This window comes from Mchenga conophoros, linkage group LG20 (genome assembly GCF_057382185.1).
Source record: "Mchenga conophoros isolate Kocher_MC1m ecotype Shallow Benthic linkage group LG20, M_conophoros_male_GT1.1, whole genome shotgun sequence".
Classification (NCBI taxonomy): Eukaryota; Metazoa; Chordata; class Actinopteri; order Cichliformes; family Cichlidae; genus Mchenga; species Mchenga conophoros.
This window is the reverse complement of record NC_140545.1, coordinates 23,646,829-23,669,314: the sequence shown is the minus strand read 5'-3', so window position 1 is coordinate 23,669,314 and position 22,486 is coordinate 23,646,829. Positions and strand designations below refer to the sequence as shown.

The 22,486-nt window shown below is 38.7% G+C and overlaps 2 protein-coding genes across 9 annotated transcripts; one reads left to right on the top strand and one right to left on the bottom strand.

Annotated features, from left to right (window-relative positions):
• Positions 1–168: 168 nt before the first annotated feature.
• Positions 169–3,944, bottom strand: cnbpa (CCHC-type zinc finger, nucleic acid binding protein a). 4 transcript variants are annotated; one of them, XM_085259777.1, is made up of 6 exons: positions 3,795–3,835; positions 2,683–2,745; positions 1,805–1,919; positions 1,607–1,672; positions 1,310–1,508; positions 169–1,154 (listed from the first exon to the last, which is right to left on the bottom strand). In XM_085259777.1, exons 3-6 carry the CDS (start codon positions 1,914–1,916, stop codon positions 1,037–1,039), a joined length of 495 nt encoding a protein of 164 aa, XP_085115903.1. In that variant the 5' UTR covers positions 1,917–1,919; positions 2,683–2,745; positions 3,795–3,835; the 3' UTR covers positions 169–1,036. The 4 variants fall into 4 exon arrangements, with proteins under 4 accessions (XP_085115903.1, XP_085115900.1, XP_085115899.1 ...); XM_085259774.1 differs by having other exon boundaries at positions 1,799–1,919; positions 3,795–3,824; XM_085259773.1 differs by lacking the exon at positions 2,683–2,745 and having other exon boundaries at positions 1,799–1,919; positions 3,795–3,944.
• A 1,471-nt stretch (positions 3,945–5,415) lies between these two features.
• raf1a (Raf-1 proto-oncogene, serine/threonine kinase a) lies at positions 5,416–18,034 on the top strand. Of its 5 annotated transcripts, XM_085259751.1 has the most exons (19): positions 5,416–5,503; positions 5,613–5,714; positions 8,548–8,774; positions 8,950–9,062; positions 9,169–9,271; positions 9,365–9,522; positions 9,935–10,024; positions 11,756–11,900; positions 12,352–12,471; positions 12,650–12,674; positions 14,036–14,151; positions 14,304–14,421; positions 14,566–14,650; positions 14,808–14,984; positions 15,067–15,113; positions 15,239–15,357; positions 15,676–15,807; positions 16,574–16,708; positions 16,804–18,034. In XM_085259751.1, exons 3-19 carry the CDS (start codon positions 8,574–8,576, stop codon positions 16,936–16,938), a joined length of 2,019 nt encoding a protein of 672 aa, XP_085115877.1. In that variant the 5' UTR covers positions 5,416–5,503; positions 5,613–5,714; positions 8,548–8,573; the 3' UTR covers positions 16,939–18,034. The 5 variants fall into 5 exon arrangements, with proteins under 5 accessions (XP_085115877.1, XP_085115878.1, XP_085115876.1 ...); XM_085259752.1 differs by lacking the exons at positions 5,416–5,503; positions 5,613–5,714 and adding an exon at positions 6,436–6,931 and having other exon boundaries at positions 9,172–9,271; XM_085259750.1 differs by lacking the exons at positions 5,416–5,503; positions 5,613–5,714 and adding an exon at positions 6,436–6,931.
• Positions 18,035–22,486: the final 4,452 nt, after the last annotated feature.

The following is a 22,486-nucleotide window of genomic DNA, read 5'->3' as shown; positions in this document are numbered from 1 at the left end:
TGAACTTCTAGGACACAAGCAGCAGCTCAAAAGTTATCAGCGTCCCACATCTTGCGCAAGATGTTCAGACGAGTTGAGAACAGAAGCATCTGTAAAGATAAAGTGTGGCAAAACGAGCTGTGGAACATGCTGCGTGTATTGCAAAAGAAATCAGACAAGAAGATCCTCCCCGTGCTCCTCCAGCTTTATTGATAGTTTAAAATTACATTTCTATTTTCTAGGACTTCAGTTGCACTTTCCTTCCGACTTAAAAACTGAGTACAAGCAAATGGTATTTATACAGTAGTCTAAGTGATATTGTACAAAAATAACATTTTTGATTTTCTGTGAAAACATTTTTCATTCCCAAATAACTCCTAATTCTGCCGTTCTGACAACTGTTGATGTTAAGTTTTGCCAAGGTAAAAAAAAAATAATTCCAAAGCCATTTTAAAAGGAAAAGTCTGCCTTGGACTACCGTGTTACTTAAATTGTAAACAGATTTCTATAAAAGAGCATGTTCCTTTTAACAACTCCAAAATTTTTATATCTTAGTAATATAACATGTAGTTTGTTATCGCCCACTTAGCTGCTGTAGGGCTGAAATGCATCATGTTATGAACTGTTTCCATGTCATACTCTCTTGGCCAACTCATATCCCACTAAAACAAACCAAAATGACCATACATGGAAGTTTGGTTTCCATTTACTCCCTTCTTCTATCTCATTTTACTGAGATACACTTCCACAAGCTCAGAGGTCCTATAGATTCCCATATGTTTAGTCCCGTTTATTCATCATCTCTGGTCACCAGTGGCTTGGAAAGGGGGGTTCTTTAACAAAGCATTATACATAACACCGCTACCAAACTAAAACATTTTTTGTATTGAATGCAGAAAGATATTTTTTTCACCCCTTTCTTTGTATTACATGTCGAGAGGCTCACTGGCCTGGGACTAGCCTCTGTTAGCCAACCTTTGGCCAGTGAAGAGGATTCAGAGAAAATAATACAACCAACCATCAATCTGAAAAAAGGAGGGGCAACAGAGGGCACTGATTATGCGGTGGCTTCAATGGTGCACTCTTTTGCCAGGTGGCCTGCCTTTCCGCAGTTGTAGCAGTTAGTCTCGCTTGCTTTACTGCAGTGTACAGCAACGTGACCAATCTCACCACACCTGAAAAAGAAAGAATGTGGCGAGTGTGATAAAAGCAGACTGTAAAATTAACACAAGAAGTATACCTAAAGATTAGAATTGGAGGGCTTCAAAATAGTAGAAATTTGGTCAAACTGTAGCACCAGGCTTGCTTCTCCAAACAGAACCATATTTACCTGTAACATTTCACCTTATCGCACAGCTTCTGGATGTGGCCAAACCCACCGCAGGAGTAGCACTTCTGCTCATTGGCGTGATCGCAGTCACGGGCCATGTGACCAGCTTTCCCGCAAGTGTAGCAGAGCTGCTCTCTCTCCTTTTTGGGCTCCTTGCAGTCCCGGGAAATGTGACCACTCCTGTGGCAGTTGTAGCACGCTGATCAGGGGGGAAAAAAACGATTAAAAAAAAAAAAAAACATTTCTGGGAAAGATTGGTACCAAGTAAAACTGAAGAAAAACAATTGGAATTCACACCATCCTCAGTTTGGTCACAGTCCCTGGCCATGTGTCCTTGGTCTCCACACCGATAACAGAACAGCTCTGTAATGACACAGATAGATAAGCAAAGCAGAAAACTACAAGAATCAACCTTTTCCTTTCATTTTCACCCATGCCTTCTATAACTAAATCCAGTTTATATTGGGTGTGGCAAGAATAGTATAGTACCCTTGCCTCGTCCTCGTCCCCTGCCACGGCCACGCGAACCACTGGCATTAGGGCAGTGCTTGACCCAATGTCCAGAGCGGCCACATCCAAAGCACTCACTGTTGCTGCTCATCTCCATTACCTTCAAGAAAAAACAAAACAGAAATTAGTTAACACATCGTTTCATGTACTCAATGATCCTTATGAACACTGACTTTCAGTTGTTTTTCAGTTGTTCGCTTTAGCTTTTGTGTCAATTTCAACAAAGACCCCCTTTCCCCCCCTTGGAGAATGTGGCTATCATCTTTGGCACTCTCCAAACTTCCAGTTTTGATGTGACCATAAAGTCCAACTTAAGTCTAACCTCTGAGAGGTACATGTATGGACATTGTAGATGAAAGAAATGCCTTTTACTGGTGCTAAATTTGGATACCAGTTTGTGTTACATTCTATAGATGACAGTTTAAGTTTAGAATGAAGTTTAAATGTGAAATCTGCACATTAATCTAAGTCCATCTCTATGTGCAGACCACTATTTCACATTTATATTATCAAAAAAATCGTGCAATTTAATTGATGAAACAATTTAAGGCTAAACAAAAAAAATTCTGCCATAAATACCTAACATCAAAAAGTACATGAATATAACAAAAATAATAATGATTTTCAAGGGTGGACAAAGTAGGCTAACTCTTATTGTCTCATGTTTGAAATTGCTTATGCCAGTGTCAAACAACTTTACCACACAACTGAAACACAGTTACTACAGGAGTCATTCTAGTATAATGACTACGGGGTGGGGTCTAATCTAAAAATCAAACAATAGTTTTTGCTTTTTTCTTCTTCCAAGCTCTAGTCTATCATAACTGACCACCAGACTACACTGAACTACTAAGCTAACTTACAAGGCTTCCTCAGCGAGATCATGCTGTAATTGCCCTAGGTCAAACTTCTGTTTGCTGATAGTGCTGAAGATATTCAAATCAGGAAGAATGTGAGTTAATTAGTAATCAATTCTCGCGTATTACCCACCCAAAAGAAGACCTGGGGACACAAAATGACTCAGATAGATTTTTATTGACTTTGCATACAGTGAAACGTGTTTCCTTTTTGCTTTACTGTCCATCCAAGTGTCCGTCCCACTTCAACTTTCGTCACTAAACGCCTTCTAAAATTTCGTATAACGTTTATCTACGGGCCACATGGGGACACCCAAAGCGCCTCGATTTGATGGAGAAAGCCGTGATGAAGTAATCCTCGTTAAAACAATCAATTTAATGCCACCCACTGCTGACTGCTACGTAAATAACCACGAAAGCATGCTTACTTAGAAAGCTAGCTTCAGAGGCCAGCATGTCGCATCGTTGATTTGTTGATTTAACGCCTTCAAAGATACCAGTAAACTCGAGGTACAAACAATAGCACGATATCCCGAGTCGTTTAAAAAAATAACTGTATGTCTGTTAAATGTACATATCTGACTACATGTTTCAGAAATATTTTGCGTTTCCAAAACAGAAATCAAATACCAAAGGTTGAAGCTACGCTAACACGGGCCTAGTCACGTTGATTTTTCTGCGTACTCGCGAGACACCAATGCTGCTGGCTAGTACATGCTAGCACACCACCACACGACCACGATCAAGAAGCACGGTTCAGTCGACGATCAGTCCTCTTTCCCCATATAGAAAAGTGTCTCACCCACCGTTACAGCTATACATTTTCACAATACATTGTTTTCGCGGGCATTTGAGTAAATTTACCATAAGTATAAAATTTCCCGCGCAGGGAGCAAACACCAAAGTCGTTGTGACGAGCTAGCATTAGCGGGCCTGACCAAGATCCCGACGCTCCGTTAATGAGTCTAAACTAAACCAGTGCGTATTTAAAAAATAAAGAAAATTCGTTTAAACGCTCAAGTAACGGTTAACATCAATCTTAACATGCCTTAGTTTCAAAGTTAAAAGATATACAACGTAAATCGATGAAAGTATTTTAATGTCGTTTTATCGCTTACCTTGATGGCTACCTAGCTATGTCAGTGTTTACGCCTCCTTCTTTGCGCTACATGCGGTGCGAGCAGGAGTTCCTGAATTGTCATTCAACGTATCCATTAAAAGCTCGCACAGTCATTGGTCGACTACTCTGCGAGCGGCCAATCAGACATGAGAGGCTCTGGACACCGCCTCTGCGAATCAGCCAATCGTGGCTTTAGAACGGTCCCTTTTTCCTTAATCGACTGACCTTATTTTTCCCCCCTCTTCATGTTCAACATTTAAAAGCATCTTATTAAAACAAACGCTAGAGAATGTTATAGTCTTCGCTTTACCTGCACTACACTCCTCACACAAGAGGACAACACAGCGCTTTTATTAACTATTAATAATACGTTCTTCAAAAATTAACCACATGTGAGAGTCACAGCATGGATACAGTAGGCTTGCCCATACAAAATACTCACAGTTCTTCACATTTAATCTGGAAACTGAAAAGGTTTCTACGTGACAGTTTTTATTTATCATCTTTCTTCATTTTACTGAGGTTAATTTGCCTATAGGACTGAGCAAGTTAAAAACTGGTTGGTCTGCATGTCCCCATAGGCCACATCTAAGTAAAAAATCATAACAAGTACAGCCTTTGATCTCACAATATTTAATAAAAATGTTGGCTGTACATGTATGCCCCTATCATAGAGACTTGAGCAGTTTGATTTAAGACAACTTAAATTAGCTGAGAAAGATTTCAGAAGCAGCTTTGTTTACAAAATTAATACAATAAGCAATTTAGACATTTATCTTGTTAATCCAGTCAGTTGAAAATGTTTAAATGTGTTTGGCATAAATTGGCAAAGACTGGAGTATCGTTGTCATAATCTCTGACAGAGCAATCAAGCAACACTGGATTTATCTGAAATTATTTTGCGTTATTAGGTCAATTAAGAGAATAGCCAGGTGAATAATAAATATGTTAAAAATGTTACATTACACTAATGTTTTTCCTCTTATTAAGCATATCTGAATTTACTGTTTATAGGCAAACTGCCGTGTTTGTGAGTGCCCAAAGTTAAGAAATGAACATTAACATGTATTTCTGAAAACTTGTAAGGATCTGGGATATGAATGTTATTGTCAATAAACCTGTAACACTGATTATGATAAAGAGTACAAGGGTATGTGTTTCAAGCTGGTGATTTCTCATTTGCACAACCCCAGCTCTTTAAAAACTCCTACTGTGAGCATCACATTTTGAATACAGGATAACTGATAGAGAGACAATCTGTGGGAGCTGCAAGCATCTCAGCTAACTGGTCTGAGTGCTGTGCCAAATCAATAAGTGGGAAATGCATTCATTTCAGTCTTAAGGTGGCTTTGGTTGTTTTCCTTCAGGGTGGCAATTTCTCTCCTTTCTAGTCTTAATTTTGCAGCTCAAAATGTTTACTGGCGATCTGGCAAAATATAACCACCTGTAAAGCATATTTCTGCACATATTAAGAGAATTTTAATATATCTCACTGACTGATAAACTGTGCTCCTATTGTATGTGGAGTGGGGTACCTTAAAATGATCCACAATGACAAAGCCCTGCCCTCATCTTCACAGAAACAGTATTCGGTGTTTCTGTTACTTGTTTGGTTGAATATCTGTCATTTTCAGAAAAGAAGACCTAGTTGGAAAGTTACATATGAGAACTGAAAGTAGAGTTTCCTGTTGAACTGGATTATGGATGGTAGGTTTTTGATTTTGTTGTTTGACTAAAATAATCTGCTAGTGCTATATGAAAACAACACGAGGATGCTTAATCAACCACTGATTGGAACGTGGTGTTTTATTTTCAGATGGTGTCAACTACAGCTTGCTCAAAAGACCTTATGAACCATCTGTGATTAGGACACCTCAGGGGACCCAGACCTGGAAGCAACAGAGATGGTGAACACATGGTGAGTGTGATAATGTATTAGTTTGGGTAGGATGAAGTGGCGGTGTTCGATGATTTAAAAAAAACAAACAGCTGGGATGTTTGAAAAGCATATAAAAATCTAATAGAAATAAAACAATGACGCATTTCTGTGCTGCACATTATAAGTGAGATTTGTTTTTTGTATTGATTACATTTTTTAATAGCTGCAGCCTGCATGGCATACCACAAGACTTCATTGTCCTTTTTGCCACATAAGTATAAGAATTTTAGCATTAAGAGGTGAAAAGGCTATAAAATTATGTCCAGGTCTACAAAATTGCACTGCTCTAAAGTCTCCAGATGATGGTGCCCTTGGAGAGGATTACTCCTTCACACCAAACCGGTAGTGGGCCTTTTCGCTTGCTTTTCAAAAGATACTTTTGCGACTACTTTAAAATAATAATAATAATAATAATTTCAATGCATGTTAAATTTTCATGCGCAGTACCATTTGAGGAAAAGAAAAAACATGTTTTTGCAAGTATGAGCTCTCAGCACGATAGTATGAGGGTGGCGTAAGCTGCACAATATGGCTACAAAGTATCTTATATGTAATGTTATTGCGAACCCAGTAAATTCAGATGTAATCATACTCACTCTTTTATGAGCACAAAAAACCACAATACCAGTAAAGTGGGAGGGCTTAGTTTGTGCTATAGTTGCGCAGTGTGAATGATGCTTGCAACTCTTGATATGACTGCAAGGTCCTGTTTCAATCAGTGGCGTCAGCCGGACGCACGACACCAACTTAAACTGCTTCACCTTCTTCTCCCGAACAACGTAAACATTGAGCTGCAAAGCAAAGCACTGCGGACCTACTTTTTGTGGGGGGAGGTTTTAATTTGAAAGTGCTTCGCTGGATTTGAAGAATATCCCTCGTCGTGTCACTTTGAGGGTCCGACGGACAGACGGATTTTTTCGCTTTTACCACGAATTGGAGATTAAAAAAAAAGAAGAGGAAGAAAAAAAGTTTTCTTCTCTTATTTTGGGTGGTTCGAAAAGGAGACCCGCCTATGACCTTACCCTCTTACATTAATGCAACATTTACCGGATACAGGGTTATTTGATACAGTGTCTGGATCTTTACCGACTTGGAATTATTCCTCTTTTCTTTGAATGCGTTGCAAATATGATGATGTCACCGAGGCCACTTTTTCCTGAAGTTATGGCGGAGCACAACTTTTTTAACTTCTCTTGGTGAGCATATACAGGCTACTGGCCCCTAGCATTGCTACTCTTTGACTCATGTTTGAAGTGCTAACTCTTTAGTTAAAACCGCTTCACCACGACTCGCATTACCAAAGAAATGAATCGTTTGAGCAAGAGAAAATTGAATGGAGGGCGAACGGAGCCGTGCAGTGAAGTTTGACGATATAGTCCGCGTTTGACGGCCTTCAGGCAATTCCATAGTTATAACTGGATCAACCAGGCCTTATAAAACACGTAACTTCTAATAGTTGCTGTAGCAGAACAAAGCACTCACGCACTTCGGTTATAGCCGTACCTTCTTGTCTTTTTCAGCAGCACGTTTTTATTTATTTGGACAAAGTTCAAAACTCAAAAGTAAAGTGATCCCCTCAACCTAACACCTACAAATAATGCTAACCTGCTGAGATTGCTCTCACCTACATTTGCGACTTTGGATACTTGTCACAGGATCTTATGTGGATGCACCACTGATGTGGGCTTGTGTTGCTTAGACTGACTTGCTATGAAGAACAGATCAAAGCTGATGGGAGTAAAATCTTAATTATTCTAGATTTGGCAAACATGCTTTCTCTTGAGGCTCTTTCCTGGATGGGTGACAGCACTTGTTTTGGACACAGTTCCAGCAGCATGGTGGGGAAGGTGGCCCAGCCACAGTTCTGCAAGTTCCTGCTTTTCTGTACTTCTGAAAAAAAAACAAACAACAAACCTGTGTATCTGCTATGACAGCTAACCAGTGCTAACAGGGCTTTGTTTAAGTGACACCACAGAAAATTAGGGCATACCTACTAAATGTGATGACCTGTGTAAAGCGCTATAGTTTATATTGAAAACAGCACAAGGGGAGTGGGGGGGGCAGTAACCTATTTGTTTGTGGTGGGTACATACACCTTGAGTTGTAAGGAGTCCCAGTTGACATGAAAACTACCCTTTTTTATTTGTTTCAATTCATCCTGTGTTGAAATAATTGTGAACCTTGTCTGTGAGTAACTGTGACTGACCCCTGTTAGAGATTTTGTTGGTTTTAATATAGTATAGTTAGTCTACATTTCTTTTACAAGATGGCAAGACTACTAAATCATACATTTAAACCAAAATGTGGTTTTCTGTAACTCAAATAACCACTAATTTGATGCTAACCGAAAGATTCCTTTTACGTTTCCTGTCACACTTTAAGGCATCCTGCTTAGATACCCTTCATATCAGCATTGGGCCCAATCTTGCTATAATCTAAGAAGTCTGCACTCTTTGAGGTTATATTTAGTGATTGCAGCAAAAAAGTTGTCATTGCATTAACCAGTTATGTCTTTGTTGTGGTACCTTTGCATTCTGTGTCACCATTTCATTCAGTTGTAGATGGCATGCATACAAGTCAACTGTGCTTGTCTCTATTAAAAAAAACAAAACAAAACTAAACAAAAAAAAAACAACCTTAAACTGCATGGCTGAATGTTTGATTTTCAGTACAAGCAGGTTAATACTCAGTTCTGTCAGAAAGATAAATGGTCAGGTGCAGCTGATGTCTTTCATGTTCTTTAATTTGCAGGCTTTTCTACTGTCTTCTTAATCTTTTATTTATTCATCTTGTTTATTTTTTTACATTTCAGACTATTGTAAGCACTTGGCTTTACTAATGGCGCACCCTCAGGGAGTGTGGAAGAGCCTGAGCAACGGTTTTGGAATGAAGGACTCTCCGTTTGAGGGCCCCTGCCTTTCTCCGACCATAGTCCAGGGCTATCCCTGCCAGCGTCGCTCCTCAGATGACAGCAAGATGCCCGACTCAAAGGCTAGCAGCACTATCCGTGTCTACCTCCCGAACCAGCAACGCACTGTGGTGAGTTGATTTCTATTAACGGTGACATACCTGGTGCTTCAGAAAATTTCACCATCATAACTGCAAATAGCAACAGTTCAAAAGTATTGTACTGGTATAAAACTACTCATGGCAATATGGAACATCACAAAAAAATAACTGCTTTCTCTTTTGGGGGTATTTTTTGTCATCTCAGGTAAACGTGCGACCAGGTATGACTCTTTACCACTGCCTGATTAAAGCACTGAGGGTGCGGGGCCTGCAGCCTCAGTGCTGCGCTGTCTTCAGGCTGAATTCAGGACAGGGGAGGTGAGCTCAGGACTGCTGTCGATTTTCAAAGCACGGGTAATGAGAATCAGAGCTAAGTGTAGCTGCTTTTTTAGATATCTCATTCCCTTTGTTTTCCCTCCCTCAGTAGAAAATCACGGATGGATTGGAATACCGATTCCACTTCACTAATTGGGGAAGAGCTGCAGGTGGAGGTTTTAGATCACGTCCCCTTGACAACGCATAATTTTGTGAGTACCCAAAAGCACTCAAAAGTATCCTCAGCTCTCAAGAGAGTGTCACTGTTAAAGAAACAAATGAATATTTATCCCTGTCTGTTTCAGGTTCGCAAAACATATCTGAAACTAGCGTTCTGCGATATTTGCCAGAAGTTCCTTCTGAATGGTTTCCGTTGCCAAACATGTGGCTACAAATTCCATGAGCATTGTAGCACCAAAGTGCCCACAATGTGTGTGGACTGGATCAATATCAGGCAACTCTTGTAAGTATATGAAAGCGTGTAAACAACTTGTCCGTATTTTTGTATGTTACATCATAAGTAATAGCTTTTGGAATTGTAACTATATATATATATATATATATATATATATATATATATATATATATATATATATATGAGGTAGGATTTAACATGCAGACAGGATAATAAACAAAAAAAGGTTTTATTGATGCTACAGTTTTTACATGTAGGCCTAAGCTCATATACACAGTTTTGCATGTTTGTGCTCAGTTACTTGCATTTTGCATGCAGGCTGTGGGTAATCTTTTTGAGATCTTTATCAATGACACTGAATAGATGAGCTATTTCCCCTTACAACCACTGTCCTGTGTAGCCGTCAGCTTTTACTTGATTAAACACTGGTGTGTTTGCACGAACACTTTGTTTCTGTCAGATTGTGTCAAACGCCCGGTGAGTGCAATGCCCCGTCTGTGCCACCGCCTTCGTCCCGGCGTATGAGAGAGTCTTTAACGCGGCTTCCAAGGTGAGTCTCGGTATAATTTGCACTCTTAGCGTTATTTTCAAATAAAACTCAAATTGTTAATGTATCTACCCTTTTCTGAAAAAGCCTAAAACAACTTCATTTTTAAAAGGCTTCTCTGAAATGTTTTAATATATTTTACACCCTTAAAAACAATGACACGACAATGACAGAACGAAACATTAAAAAACAAAACAGCAGTCGAAACCCTGTGTTGATTTTGGCTGATACCTGCATGTTACCACCTGCAGATCACTTGGATAGTTTCAGTCTATTAGCAGCATGTGTATCATGTCACTAGCATGCATTTGTATCAAAGTGCGTGCATGTGTGTGTGAGAGAGAGATAAACAAAATGGGGTTTCAATTATGTAAACAGCTTCATGGAACTAGCAGAAGAAAGCAGAAACCACAGGGAACTTTTAAGTTCATAAGGTGTAAAGGCTCTGATCATGAATACATATGTGCTGTTTGAAGGGTTTTTTTTGTCGTTTTGTTTTTTGTTTGCTTTTGTCCAGCGTTTGTTTTGGGGGTTTTTCCCTATCAGGCATTGTTTGATGTTGTAGGGAGAGCTAATAGTGCAGGCTGCTACTTGCAACTAGATGAGAAATATAGAAAGAAAGTACTTCAATAATTATTAAGATGTTAATATTGTATGCATGCGTGTTTGGGAGAGTGATGCTGTTGGATGGCTATACTGTAAAATCACAGTTGGTGTGATGTTCTTATTTCTACCAGAACCGTAATCTTAATTACATTAAATCTTGTTTTTGAATGACGTCCTTGGCTTTATGAGGGCTTAACCAGTCCAAGGGCTGAAGGAGCCCGGTGTGAAAAGAATCTGTTGTTTCAGTAGCTCTTAAAATGGCTAAAAAGTGCTCTGAGCTGCCAAATTAGCACTTACAAAGTATCAAGTTGTTCCATGTAGAGCACTCCCCAGTGCTCTTTTGAAACATAGTGGGATATTGCCAAAAAGGGGATTGTGCTCAAAGAGTGCTCTCCATGTTTGTGGGTGTGATATAATATGATCTCTGTTTATATACGTCATTGAGCTGGGGTCCTGCTGTCCCAATTTTAACCAGCAGCTACAATACATTACAACTGGTTCGGTAACAGTGGGGTGTACCAAGAGGCTTGAATAAATTAAAAAAAGGAAGCTTTCATTCATGCAAAATTGTGATCATAAATTTGTGGATATTTGAACTTGGGTTCAAATGATTTGTTTTTCCTGTAAGTGAACATCTTAAGTGAGTTATGTTTTTTAGATGTTAGTGAGCTTTGTTCTCTTCAGCTGAGCCAACGCTGATCTTGGCAAATATCAAGGACAAAATACCTCTGAATTTCAAGTTTGCCAAAAATGGCATGAGAAGATGGCTACAATGCAATTGGCTAACAACTACTTCCCTGTAATGTTTTTTTTTCTTTCTTTCTTTTTAATTTCCCTTTGTTTTGTTGTTGTGGTTACAGTATGGTATATTGTATATGACTTTGTTTGTTGGGCATCTGTTGTTGGCAAAAAATGTGAGTTGGGAAAGGGAATGGAAGAAAAATGACAGAAATGAAACCAGAAAGGCTCTAGACTAACTATAACCACACCCAAGCTTGGCCCAAATTTTAAAGAAGTTACAGAATTCAGTTTGTGTTTCTTTTAAATGTCAGTGGTTTGTGCCATCTGAAGCACTGACATTTAAAACCACCTGATTCTTAATATTTAAAATCTTGTTCTCCCTCACAGCTCAGCCTACCGTTATTCCACCCCTCATGCCTTCAACTACGCACCACCCACTGGTGGCGGTCTCTCCCAGAGGCAGCGCTCCACTTCTACACCAAATGTCCACATGGTTAGCACTACTCTGCCTGTAGACAGCAGCGTGATCGAGGTAACTACACACCAAATGGGCCCCTTGGGTGCTCCTGTAGGTTCAGGCTGTCACTCCTAAAATATCTTGTGCTTGCAAGTGTTCTTGGCCTCCATTCCAATGATCTTTGAGTTGCTTTTCTTTTTCCTACTTATCTACCTGAGTGTTAGCTAAGCCACTCAGAAGGGCTTGGTCTGTTTTTCAGCCCGATAGCATCCTGTTTTAACAAATTTTATTATCTGTGACAATTGACTTCCCCCTGGTTCGTTCTAGCTTCTGCTTTATTGCAGCTGCTGTTCTTGCATAATCGGCTCAATCATTTTGAATGCTTTGTAGATCTTTTCCCCAGTTTCTGTCCAGGTAAAACCTGGAAATCCATTTTGTCTTTGTTCTTTCCTCACTTTCCTTTGCTCTGTCCCTTTGCCTCCTGTCTCTTCACTGGCCTGTTGTATTGTACCCTTCTGGGGAGTAGCTAGACTGCCTGAATACCTCCCCCAGCTCCTGGTGCCATAGATTCTGGCTGAAGAGGAAAGTAGGTATTGTGCACTTCTCCCAGTCTTTTGTTGAGGCCTCACCTGAGAGTCCAGAAAAGGTTAGAAAGCAGAGTGTCTGTGTGCAGTCTCAATGGCATGCCTTGCAAGCAGGCTATCTGCATTCACATCTCTTAGATGTACTGTCAAACCATGAGTGACAGCACAGCACAAGGCCTGGTGTTTGCACAAGCTAACAAAACTTTGCTTGTGGTTTTCTTTTTTTCTTTGTCTCTTTAGGATGCAATGCGTGATCATGACTCGGGTAAGTCTGCATTTCATTAGCTTCATGTCATGTACTTTTGTGTCTTCTTCCTCACTTCAGTTTCCTATTTTGTTGTGCAAAACAAAAAGTTCACAAGTTATTTTGACTAACTGAATATCTCGCGATCTCCTGCTCCCTCTAGTGTTTTGTTGATATGCTCACTGAGCATTAACTACCATCATGCGTGAAAAGAGTAGGGATGGGAATTGATAAGATTTTCACAATTACGATTCCATTTTTGATTCTGTTTAACAATTCGATTCTTTATATCGATTCTCCTATCGATTCTTATTTTTTTTAAAAAGGAGAACACACAGGTCGATTAACTTAGAACTTTGTTTTATGTCTTCTCTTTGAACAAGATAGAAATTTAGGAGTAGCATGGCCTTACAAACCCAACAGTGAGATATTAAGAGATCCACAGCCTTTGATGGGGTGTCACGGGTCCACAGGGGAAAAAAAATGTGAATGTAAAATATTAATAAAATAAATATTCTTCTGTAGCAATAACAAAGTATAACATAAATTATTCTGTAACAATTACACAAGAATATCCAGTAATGTCCCTGCCTACAATTAAACACATTCACTTACTGAAAATCGGGGCATCTGCTGTGGCAAATGGGTGCAAGGCTTTGACCACAAACTTAGTCACTGCTCGGTGACATTCGTCTATCCTGGCCTGAAAGGAGACGCTACCGGTAGACTGCAGCGAGAACTGCCATCATCTGAGCCAGCCAGACTCTGTCACTCTCATCGTGGTCATCTAAATGCACAGTAAAGGCAGGTTTTGTAATAAGGCCGATCGCGCTAACATAATATGCACTGTTAGTTGATTATTTACCTGCCATGTTAACGGGAGAGGACGTGCAAACATTACCGCCGCTGCTGGGTTGAGATTCACGAGTCTGGAGCGGAATTAAAAACACGAGATTCATTTAAAGTTATCGTGTGTTTTGTGAGCAAATGCTTTTGCATATTCGTAGTGTTTCCTCCCTTTAATGAAATATCTACTTTGCAAGTATTGCAAGTTGCCCTGTTGTCATCCATATAACCAAACTTTTGAGCGTTTGTGCCGCTTAAGTGCCATGTTTCCTGTCAGGTAAATGACGCTACGCAACGTGGTGACGTCATTCGAGGCGACTGGAATCGATAAGGGAATCGTTTGCAAAAATGGCAAACGATTCCAATTAATTGAAACAGTGGGAACCGGTTCTCAACAAGAACTGGTTTTCGATTCCCATCCCTATAAAAGAGTGAACTTGATGAGATGCCTATATAACACATAACCTGGATCCATATCATTCACTAAGTCTTCTATGCTTAATTCCTATATACTCTTTTGCTTTGTATTCCTGAAGCGGGGAGTTCACCCAACCAGAGTCCTACAGGCTGGACCCAATCCCAATCCAAAACCCCTGCACCTGCCCAGCGAGAGAGGGCCCCATCCCTCAACACTCAGGACAAAATTAAAATAGTAAGCTTTGTTTTTTTTTTGTCTTGTATATTTAATGATATCAGACAGTTTGGTGCACTCTTGATTTCCCCTTCAGAATGAAACCTTATGATTAAGGTGTATTTCTGCTTTGTATGACATCAGTTGCATCTTTTTGATTCCTGTTTACTCAGAGGCCTCGGGATAAGCGTGACTCCAGTTACTACTGGGAGATTGAGGCCAGCGAGGTTTATCTGCACTCCCGCATTGGTTCCGGCTCCTTCGGAACTGTATTCAAAGGAAAATGGCATGGTAGGAATGAGCTGCAGATGCTACGCACCATCACGTGTATCACTTCCCAGAGTTTCCTGACAGAAAAAATAAACAATAAGCAGAGTGAATGCAGAATTGCTGGTCATACGAGTTTTGTGGATTTCATTATTATTTTTGCTGTAGGTGATGTAGCAGTAAAGATTTTAAAGGTGACAGACCCTACACCAGAGCAGTTCCAGGCATTCAGAAATGAAGTGGCAGTCCTCAGGTGAGAGTGCATAAAAATGTTTTTCTTACCAGCATTAAGATTTTCAGGTGTTTTTAATATTTTATATTTTTGACTTCTTATTGAGTCATCTACATTTCAAATGTTTTTCTGATCTTTGATATGGTGATTTCCTCTTCTTTTCTGCATCTGGTCACAGGAAAACACGACATGTCAACATCCTGTTGTTCATGGGTTATATGACTAAGGACAACCTGGCCATTGTGACACAGTGGTGTGAGGGTAGCAGCCTCTACAAGCACATACATGTCCTGGAGACAAATTTCAAGATGATCCAGCTCATAGATATTGCCAGGCAGACTGCTCAGGGCATGGAGTAAGTTGTACAGAATCTCACTTCTTTCTTAAAATCAAATCAACAATAACTGGGATATAATTATTTTTTTCTTCATTTTCAGCTATCTTCATGCAAAGAACATCATTCACCGAGACATGAAATCAAACAGTATCCTTTCTATTGGTTTTTCAGTGTCTGTTAATGGGGAAAAAACCCCCCAAAAAAACAAAAACGTATCCACCTGGTGTACAGGATGTGTTTTTCCTCAGTGTAATTCCTTGACTGTTGTGCAGACATTTTCTTGCATGAAGGGCTAACAGTAAAAATTGGCGACTTTGGTCTTGCTACGGTGAAAGCAAGGTGGAGTGGCTCACATCAGGTCGAGCAGCCTTCTGGATCCATTCTTTGGATGGTTAGTAACACCATATGGTGCTGATCCAAAGTTACATTTTTTAATTATCATCTAATGATGCAATTATCATCTTCTTTTTAAAAAAATTATCATAGATTATATAAAGCATTGGAACAAGCTGGGACTGTCAGTCATTGAGGAATAAGATTATTTTAACTATGTTAAAGTTTGAAAGTTCATCCCTAAGAACTTAATTCCGCTGTAGCAACAAGTGGGCTATATTAAGGGACTTGATGAGTTGTGATTAGATAGTAGCATTAAACCAACTATTCATCTATTTAAAAAAACCTGACTTGGTTTCTTTTTCTATGTTTACAGGCTCCTGAGGTTATCCGGATGGAGGATAATAATCCTTACAGCTTCCAGTCTGATGTCTATTCCTATGGAATTGTTCTCTTTGAGCTCATGACGGGAGAGCTCCCATACTCCCAGATAGGAAATAGAGATCAGGTAAAGATGTTTAAATGTATTACACTAATGGTTTAAGAGTATATCACTGCATCTTTGATGACATTAAAGAACTTAAGTCTCTTTTGTCATGCAAATAAAAGTCACTTGGCTAGAACATTGATTTTGTTAAACATAGTGTTAACTTAAGGGTTCCAGTGCTGTATGCCTGCAATCAGACACATGTCTAAGCTGTAGCTCTCTGCAAACCTAGGCTAGAAGGTGGTGGAAAGACACTGTGTCACTGTCTGAAGGGGGTTGTGGAGCTGGCCCAAGGCCCACTGTGGAACAGAGGCGAGCGCCATGGAGCCACTGGCCTAATTTTAGACCCCGTAACACAACCCTGTATGTGTGTGAGAAAAGGGGAGCATGGGTGTGCATATGTGCATGTTTAGGTGTTTTTGTCCTCTCGTAGACCATGAGTCCTGCCCTGGGTCATATGTGGCGTCTTACTGAATTTACTTCACTGTGTTTGTATTCAGATTCAATTAAAACCTTTGCACAGTGCACCCGTAAATCTTGTGATCCACTATTCTTTTCTGTTCTCCTTGATACTGTAGCATGACTTTGAACTGTGCTGATCTGGCAGGCACATAGAGTACGTGTCATCCTTTATCTCTGCAGCATCGCGCACTCATGCCATATCTTTATCTGCAAGATGGACTGATCAAGCACTGATCAGTCGTCCACTACAGATGTACTGGCTTTAAAATACTTTAAAATGTGATTGCTGTTCTACTCGGTCTGCTATTTCTGACTTTCCCGTTAGATTATCTTCATGGTGGGAAGAGGCTATCTATCTCCAGACCTCAGCAAGCTCTATAAAAACTGCCCCAAAGCCATGAAAAGGTTGGTGGCTGACTGCACCAAGAAGTCCAAGGATGAGAGGCCACTCTTTCCACAGGTGAGCTACTCTCATGGCAGTTGTAGATCATCAAGCTCAATTGTTAGCGTTTTGTTTAACCCTGTTTAAATCTCTCTCTTTTTAAAAAAATTTAGATCTTGTCCTCCATTGAGCTTCTCCAGCATGCCCTCCCTAAGATAAACCGCAGTGCCTCAGAACCGTCCCTGCACAGAGCCACTCACACTGAGGATATTAATGCCTGTACTCTGACCAGAGTGCCTGTTTTTTAGAGGCTCAGACAGCACTACCCTTCCTCCTCGGCTTCCGCTCACCCACCTCCTCTGCCTCATCGACTTATATGAATTAGCTCAAACATTCAGTATTCCCAAATTCTCCATAAAGATGCTAATGTAGCTCGACAGATACATATCCAGTCATACAAGACATAAATTACATACATACATGCTAATCAGTAAATTGTGTAAGAAAAAGAGGAGAGAGGGAAGTGCATCTGCAACTACGGAAGGGATTGATTAGTGTTGGATTGCATTTGGATGTACACATGAAGAGGATGGCATAAGATACGTCAAGGTGATGTCTTGGTTATCACCATATATATTTTAAATGTATGCCAGGGCTTCATGCTGGCATTGGATTTGGTATAACTTGTAAATAAATGCACGCACACCTACCTAAGACAACCATGAATGGACATTGAAGAAAGCTCAAGACAGATGTTTCTCTCAGTTTGGGCTCTGTGATGTGAAGCCTGTTCTCCTACCAGAATGTTCTGTTCTCTGATGAAAAGGACTTTTTAAGCTTACCTGCCTTAAGAGGAAATGAAGCCTGGATTAAGATCCTGCACAACTTCACCTCCTCCTGTTATCACAAAGCAGTTGGATGTAGTCCATTTAGTTGCACAGTAGTAGTTGATTTATGTTTTTATTTTTTTGCGTTGTCTTAAATGATAATGGAGTAGACGTGGGGGGATTTTTGTCTTTGTGTTGTTGTTGACTTCTTTTAATTGTCTTTATTTTTTGGGGTCCTTTTGGATGAATTATAGTCTGTCAGACAGCTGGCATATGTGATGTTGGATACATGCACATTCTTCAAAGCAAAAACAATGGATATGTTTCAGCAGTCTGCACAAAGGTGTCATACCTCTGAGTAAACCGATACCCACACGTCTTTATCACTTCTTACATTGTTAGGTTATGATGAGCTGGACATTAGGCAGTTGTCTTAAATATTTAAAATTCTTTGGAAACTAATTTGTATTTGGTTACCATGTCACTTTCAGGCAGTTAAATGTTTTATTGTGAACTTGGTGAGAAAGTTGTTTATTTGATATTTTAATAAAAATTAAGTTAAATTCCTTTGCCAAAATAGACTATATGGATCGTCTTTGTAACTCATATGGACATGTAGGTAGTTCTGTGAGATTTTGGACCGTAACATATTTTATTAATTGTTTTTTGCCTCCACGGTGGGTTTTTCAATCACTCATATGTGATAGAAGTATAGACTTTCAGCTTTAATACAGAAATTTGTATTAGCTGTTGAAGAATTAGTAATTTTTATATACAATCCTCTACTTAAGTGAATGGACAGTTGACTGTTTCACCTGTTACTTCAATATTCCTTGACAAGTTAAGCTGATAGAAGATTATTTCAACTTGTATTTATATACTGTTCATTAGAGCACAAAATATGCCAGTGAAAGAGGCCATCATTAAACTGAAAAACCAAAATAAATCACAAAACATTTGTAGGAATCTGGTACAATCTTTACAAGAAGAAATGCACAGGCCAGTTCAGAAATTTCAAAAGGCCTGAAAAACCACAGACAACAAAGTGATTGCAGAATTTTATATTTTATAAAGAAAGACCACAATATCTAACCAAGTGAAAAATACTCTTGAGGCAGATGTGTCATTGTCAAAGTCAATTAAGAGATGGCTTCATGAATGTAAATAGAAACTGTTGAAAACAGTTTAAACTAGTTGCTCTGAAGAACTGGAAAGAGAGTTTAAACTTTGCCAGAAAACCTCTAAGAGCCTCCACAGCTCTGGAAAAAAAATCTTTGGCTAGATGAAACTACCAGATTCATTTGTACCAGAATTTTAGGAAAAGAAGTGTGGACGAGAAAAATATCTACCACATTATCTGTCAAACATGGTGGAAGCAGTCTTCAAGGATGGGCATATAAGGCTGCCGATGAAACTGGTTCATCAGTGTTTATTGATGATGTGTACAGGGTTACACACCCTGCTCAGATTCAGCCAAATGCTGCAATGCAAAGCTAATTGGGGGGAACTTTGCACTGAAAATGGATAAAGACCAAAGCAAACTGTAAAAGAAACTTGAGTGTTTCAAGCCTGAGAAATGTTATGTTCTTCAAGGGGCCAGAGCATGGTTTTCAGTTACTGAAGACAAAACAAAAGGCAGAGACACAAACAAGCAGCAACAGAAACCAGCTGGAGTGATGCTTATGGGTTCTAGACTTCAGGCATTCATTGAGTGAATTTTCATGAAGGTTTTAAAAAAATTCTATGTATATTTGAAATTATATTAGTTTGTCCAGTTACTTTTAAGTCTCTGAAAATGGGGGATGGGGAGGAAATGTACAAAAAATTGAAGCCATCCTTCAGCAGTAAATTTGATTTTTGCTAAATCTTTTGAATTCAAGCTGAAAGTCTGTGCTTCAATCACTTCCCAATAGTTTGATTTAAAATTCACTATGGGAGTGTACAGAGACAAAGTTACAAAAAAAAAAAAAGACTCGACCAAAACTGCATATTGATTAAAAATACTTTTAATTCCAGCAATGAAAGCAGGTGATGTAGACATTATTATTATTGCCTTAGTTCTTGTTCACTAGCACAGCAAAATCCCACACATGTGTAAGGGTTTGTGGCATGTTTGCTGTAGCAGTGGCAACGTGCTGCAACCTCACAGGGGATACAGTCCAGACACGCCACCAAGGGATTCCACCATTGGCTGATGACACTGTGCACTGTATAGCCACTGGCAGACTCAGTGGAACAACAATCATTCAGCAAGGGAGGGACATGTGGTGGAAAGAGAGAGGACAGTTATTTTGTTTTAGTGTAAACATCCAATGTGCAGTTCCTGCTGGGCAGGACCACTTAATTGGTTTAGTCCCAAGAGCAAATTTATAGTAAATATAGGGGGAAAATGACCATGCTCTAAATGTGGAAAGTTTTGTTTGTATGTGGCCCTTTGCATTGAAGACAGCAGGAAATAAGAGGGAAGCTCTTCGAGTTCTTCTTTTGTTTTCCTTTAAATGATGCCCAGCACGGGGGAAATACAGAATGACGTGATCAAAGGTAGAGCAACACAACAAGAGCAGACTCTTAGGTCAACCACTAGTCATCTATTTTTACAACTGCTATATGTGTTTATCTGTTCTATTTCTGCAACCTGACAAGCCACACAAGCTGGTTAAAATGAAGTCAACAGGTCCTAACTGCCCTACTTTCTTGGATTACAATAGCACCATCTACTGGTTTTTCCTAGGTGTTGATAGTTGTCAGTAGAGGAAGATGTAATGTCATCAGAAGGTATGTACTTTATCACAAAACATCCCTACTGGACAAATATAAATTGCGATATCACGATACACATTAATATTTTTCTGATGTAGCAGGGTGAGATGAGTCTGCAGTAGTTTCCTTTAAAACTACTACTTTAGACGGTTTAGGTATGTGGGTCCAAGGACCGAAATGTATCTTCTTCTCTTTTTTTCTTGGTCACAAATTTTTTTTTAGGTTAAATTTATTTATTTATTTATTTATATTGGTAGAAATGTCCTCACTCATAGACATCTGAATTAACCGGATAATCTTTTTGGTGAGGGCTCACATGCTAAAAAGGTTTAAAAGAATGTTATTCATTGCCAGTGCACAAAAGAGTATTAAGAAAAAAAAAAATTGTTTATTTGTGAATAAAATTGGAATTTTGTGCTAAAATTCAAAATCCTATTTTAAGAAAAAAGTTGAAATGTGGAGATTAAATCTGTTGTTTCAAGTCAAACATCTACCACAGATTATACATTCTATAAAATGCCTTGTGTGCACGAGTTAGTGAAATTGTACTTCAGAATCTGTATTGGTAACAGGGAAATATAGGTTTAAACAGACAGAAACGAGAAATACTTTGAGGTAAAATACAGTTAGAATACAAGCATTTGAACTTGTAACGTAATGTAGTGTAATGAACTGCCACTGTAGGTATAAAGAGAGCAACATAATAGCTGGTCTACAAATGTTTTTCCAAAACCTTTTAAGAAAGAATATGAAACCTATTGAATCATCTAAAGCAGAACACCAGAAGCCATCACTGCCCTTTAGACAGAGCTAATGTAAGAAAAAACAAAACAAAACAAAGCCTATTAATAATGCTTTGTGATGAAAAATGTCCATTAAAAAATTCACGAGGAATCAATCATATGTGGATAAGCCATGGATCACAAAGGGAATAGAGAGTGCATGTATAAAGGACGATGCACTATAATAGGATGTTTTTAAAAGTAGAACTAAGTAAAATACATTAAAATAAATAAATATTTAGTGACTCAGTGAAAGGGAATAATTACAAGATATTTTAGCAGTAACTTAAGAAACATGGACAGTTCTTGACACAAGTTGTGAAAAAGCAAACTATCCTAATTACACTGTAAAAATAATATAGCTAAAACTAAAGATCTTAATAGTTAACCTGTTCTTTTTTTGTAATTGTTGGCTATAACTTAGCTAATGAGATTGTGGAGTAGAGGAGAAAAGATGTGAACTTATGCGAACTTAGGAAACATTAATTTAAAGAAAAGCAATAGTAAGGACAAATATGAAAAGGGGTGTATATCTATTCGAGGGGTAAACATGTGGAATAACTGTGACAAGACTGTGTAGTTCAGTATCTACATTTTTAAAAAATGTTTAAAAGTCAGATGGTAACTAATATCATTGTTTATGAAACATTTTATTTTTAAGTTTTACACCATCTGATAATTATTCTGAAATTATTATTTTCTTTGATCTTTGTTTTGGGAGATCTAGTTCAATAAAAAATGTTGCCATCTGAAATATGCTTTAAGTAAAAGGGGAAGCTGTAATAACCCTAAACTCCAGTCTACACCTTACAGCCTCCTACAAAGACAGGCGGGGCACAACAAGATGTATTCTTCTCCGCCATTAGACTAATGCAGTTTCACAAACAACCTGAAAACATGTCGTACCAATCTTTGATTTATCTGACGTTGTCTGCCAGACAGCTACTTGCCTTTCTCTTTCAAGGGTTTTACCTTCAATAAATAATAAGTAATAATAAATAGAAAGCAATTAATTTCCTTTTTTAGCTGGATAGTTGATCGATGTATTCTTGTGATGCCAGTCTGTGAAAAATTGAAGGTACACTATGCAGCTCAAGTGGCTGGTTATGCAATCTTACAAACTAAGATACTATATATAGTATTTTTGTACCTCAACTCCACCAGCAGATGGCAACAATAAAGCTCAATATTTCTGTTCCTTTATTCTTCAGTTGATTTACAGAAACATAACCAGTCACGTTTGAAACAAGCGCATTCTAGATCCAGCTCTTCACATAAGATGAAATATAACTTTTCATGGTCTTATATTATTGTAAACTGAATAAATTTAGATTTTTATTTGATAATAATAAATTTGGTTTCATTACACATTTAATATATTTTTATTAGGTTTAAAATTTTAAGTAGGACACAAGTAGGATGTCACGTTCAGCATTTGTGGTGGTAATGTGTTAGTAGTTTTTAATTAATTAATCAATCCGAAAACA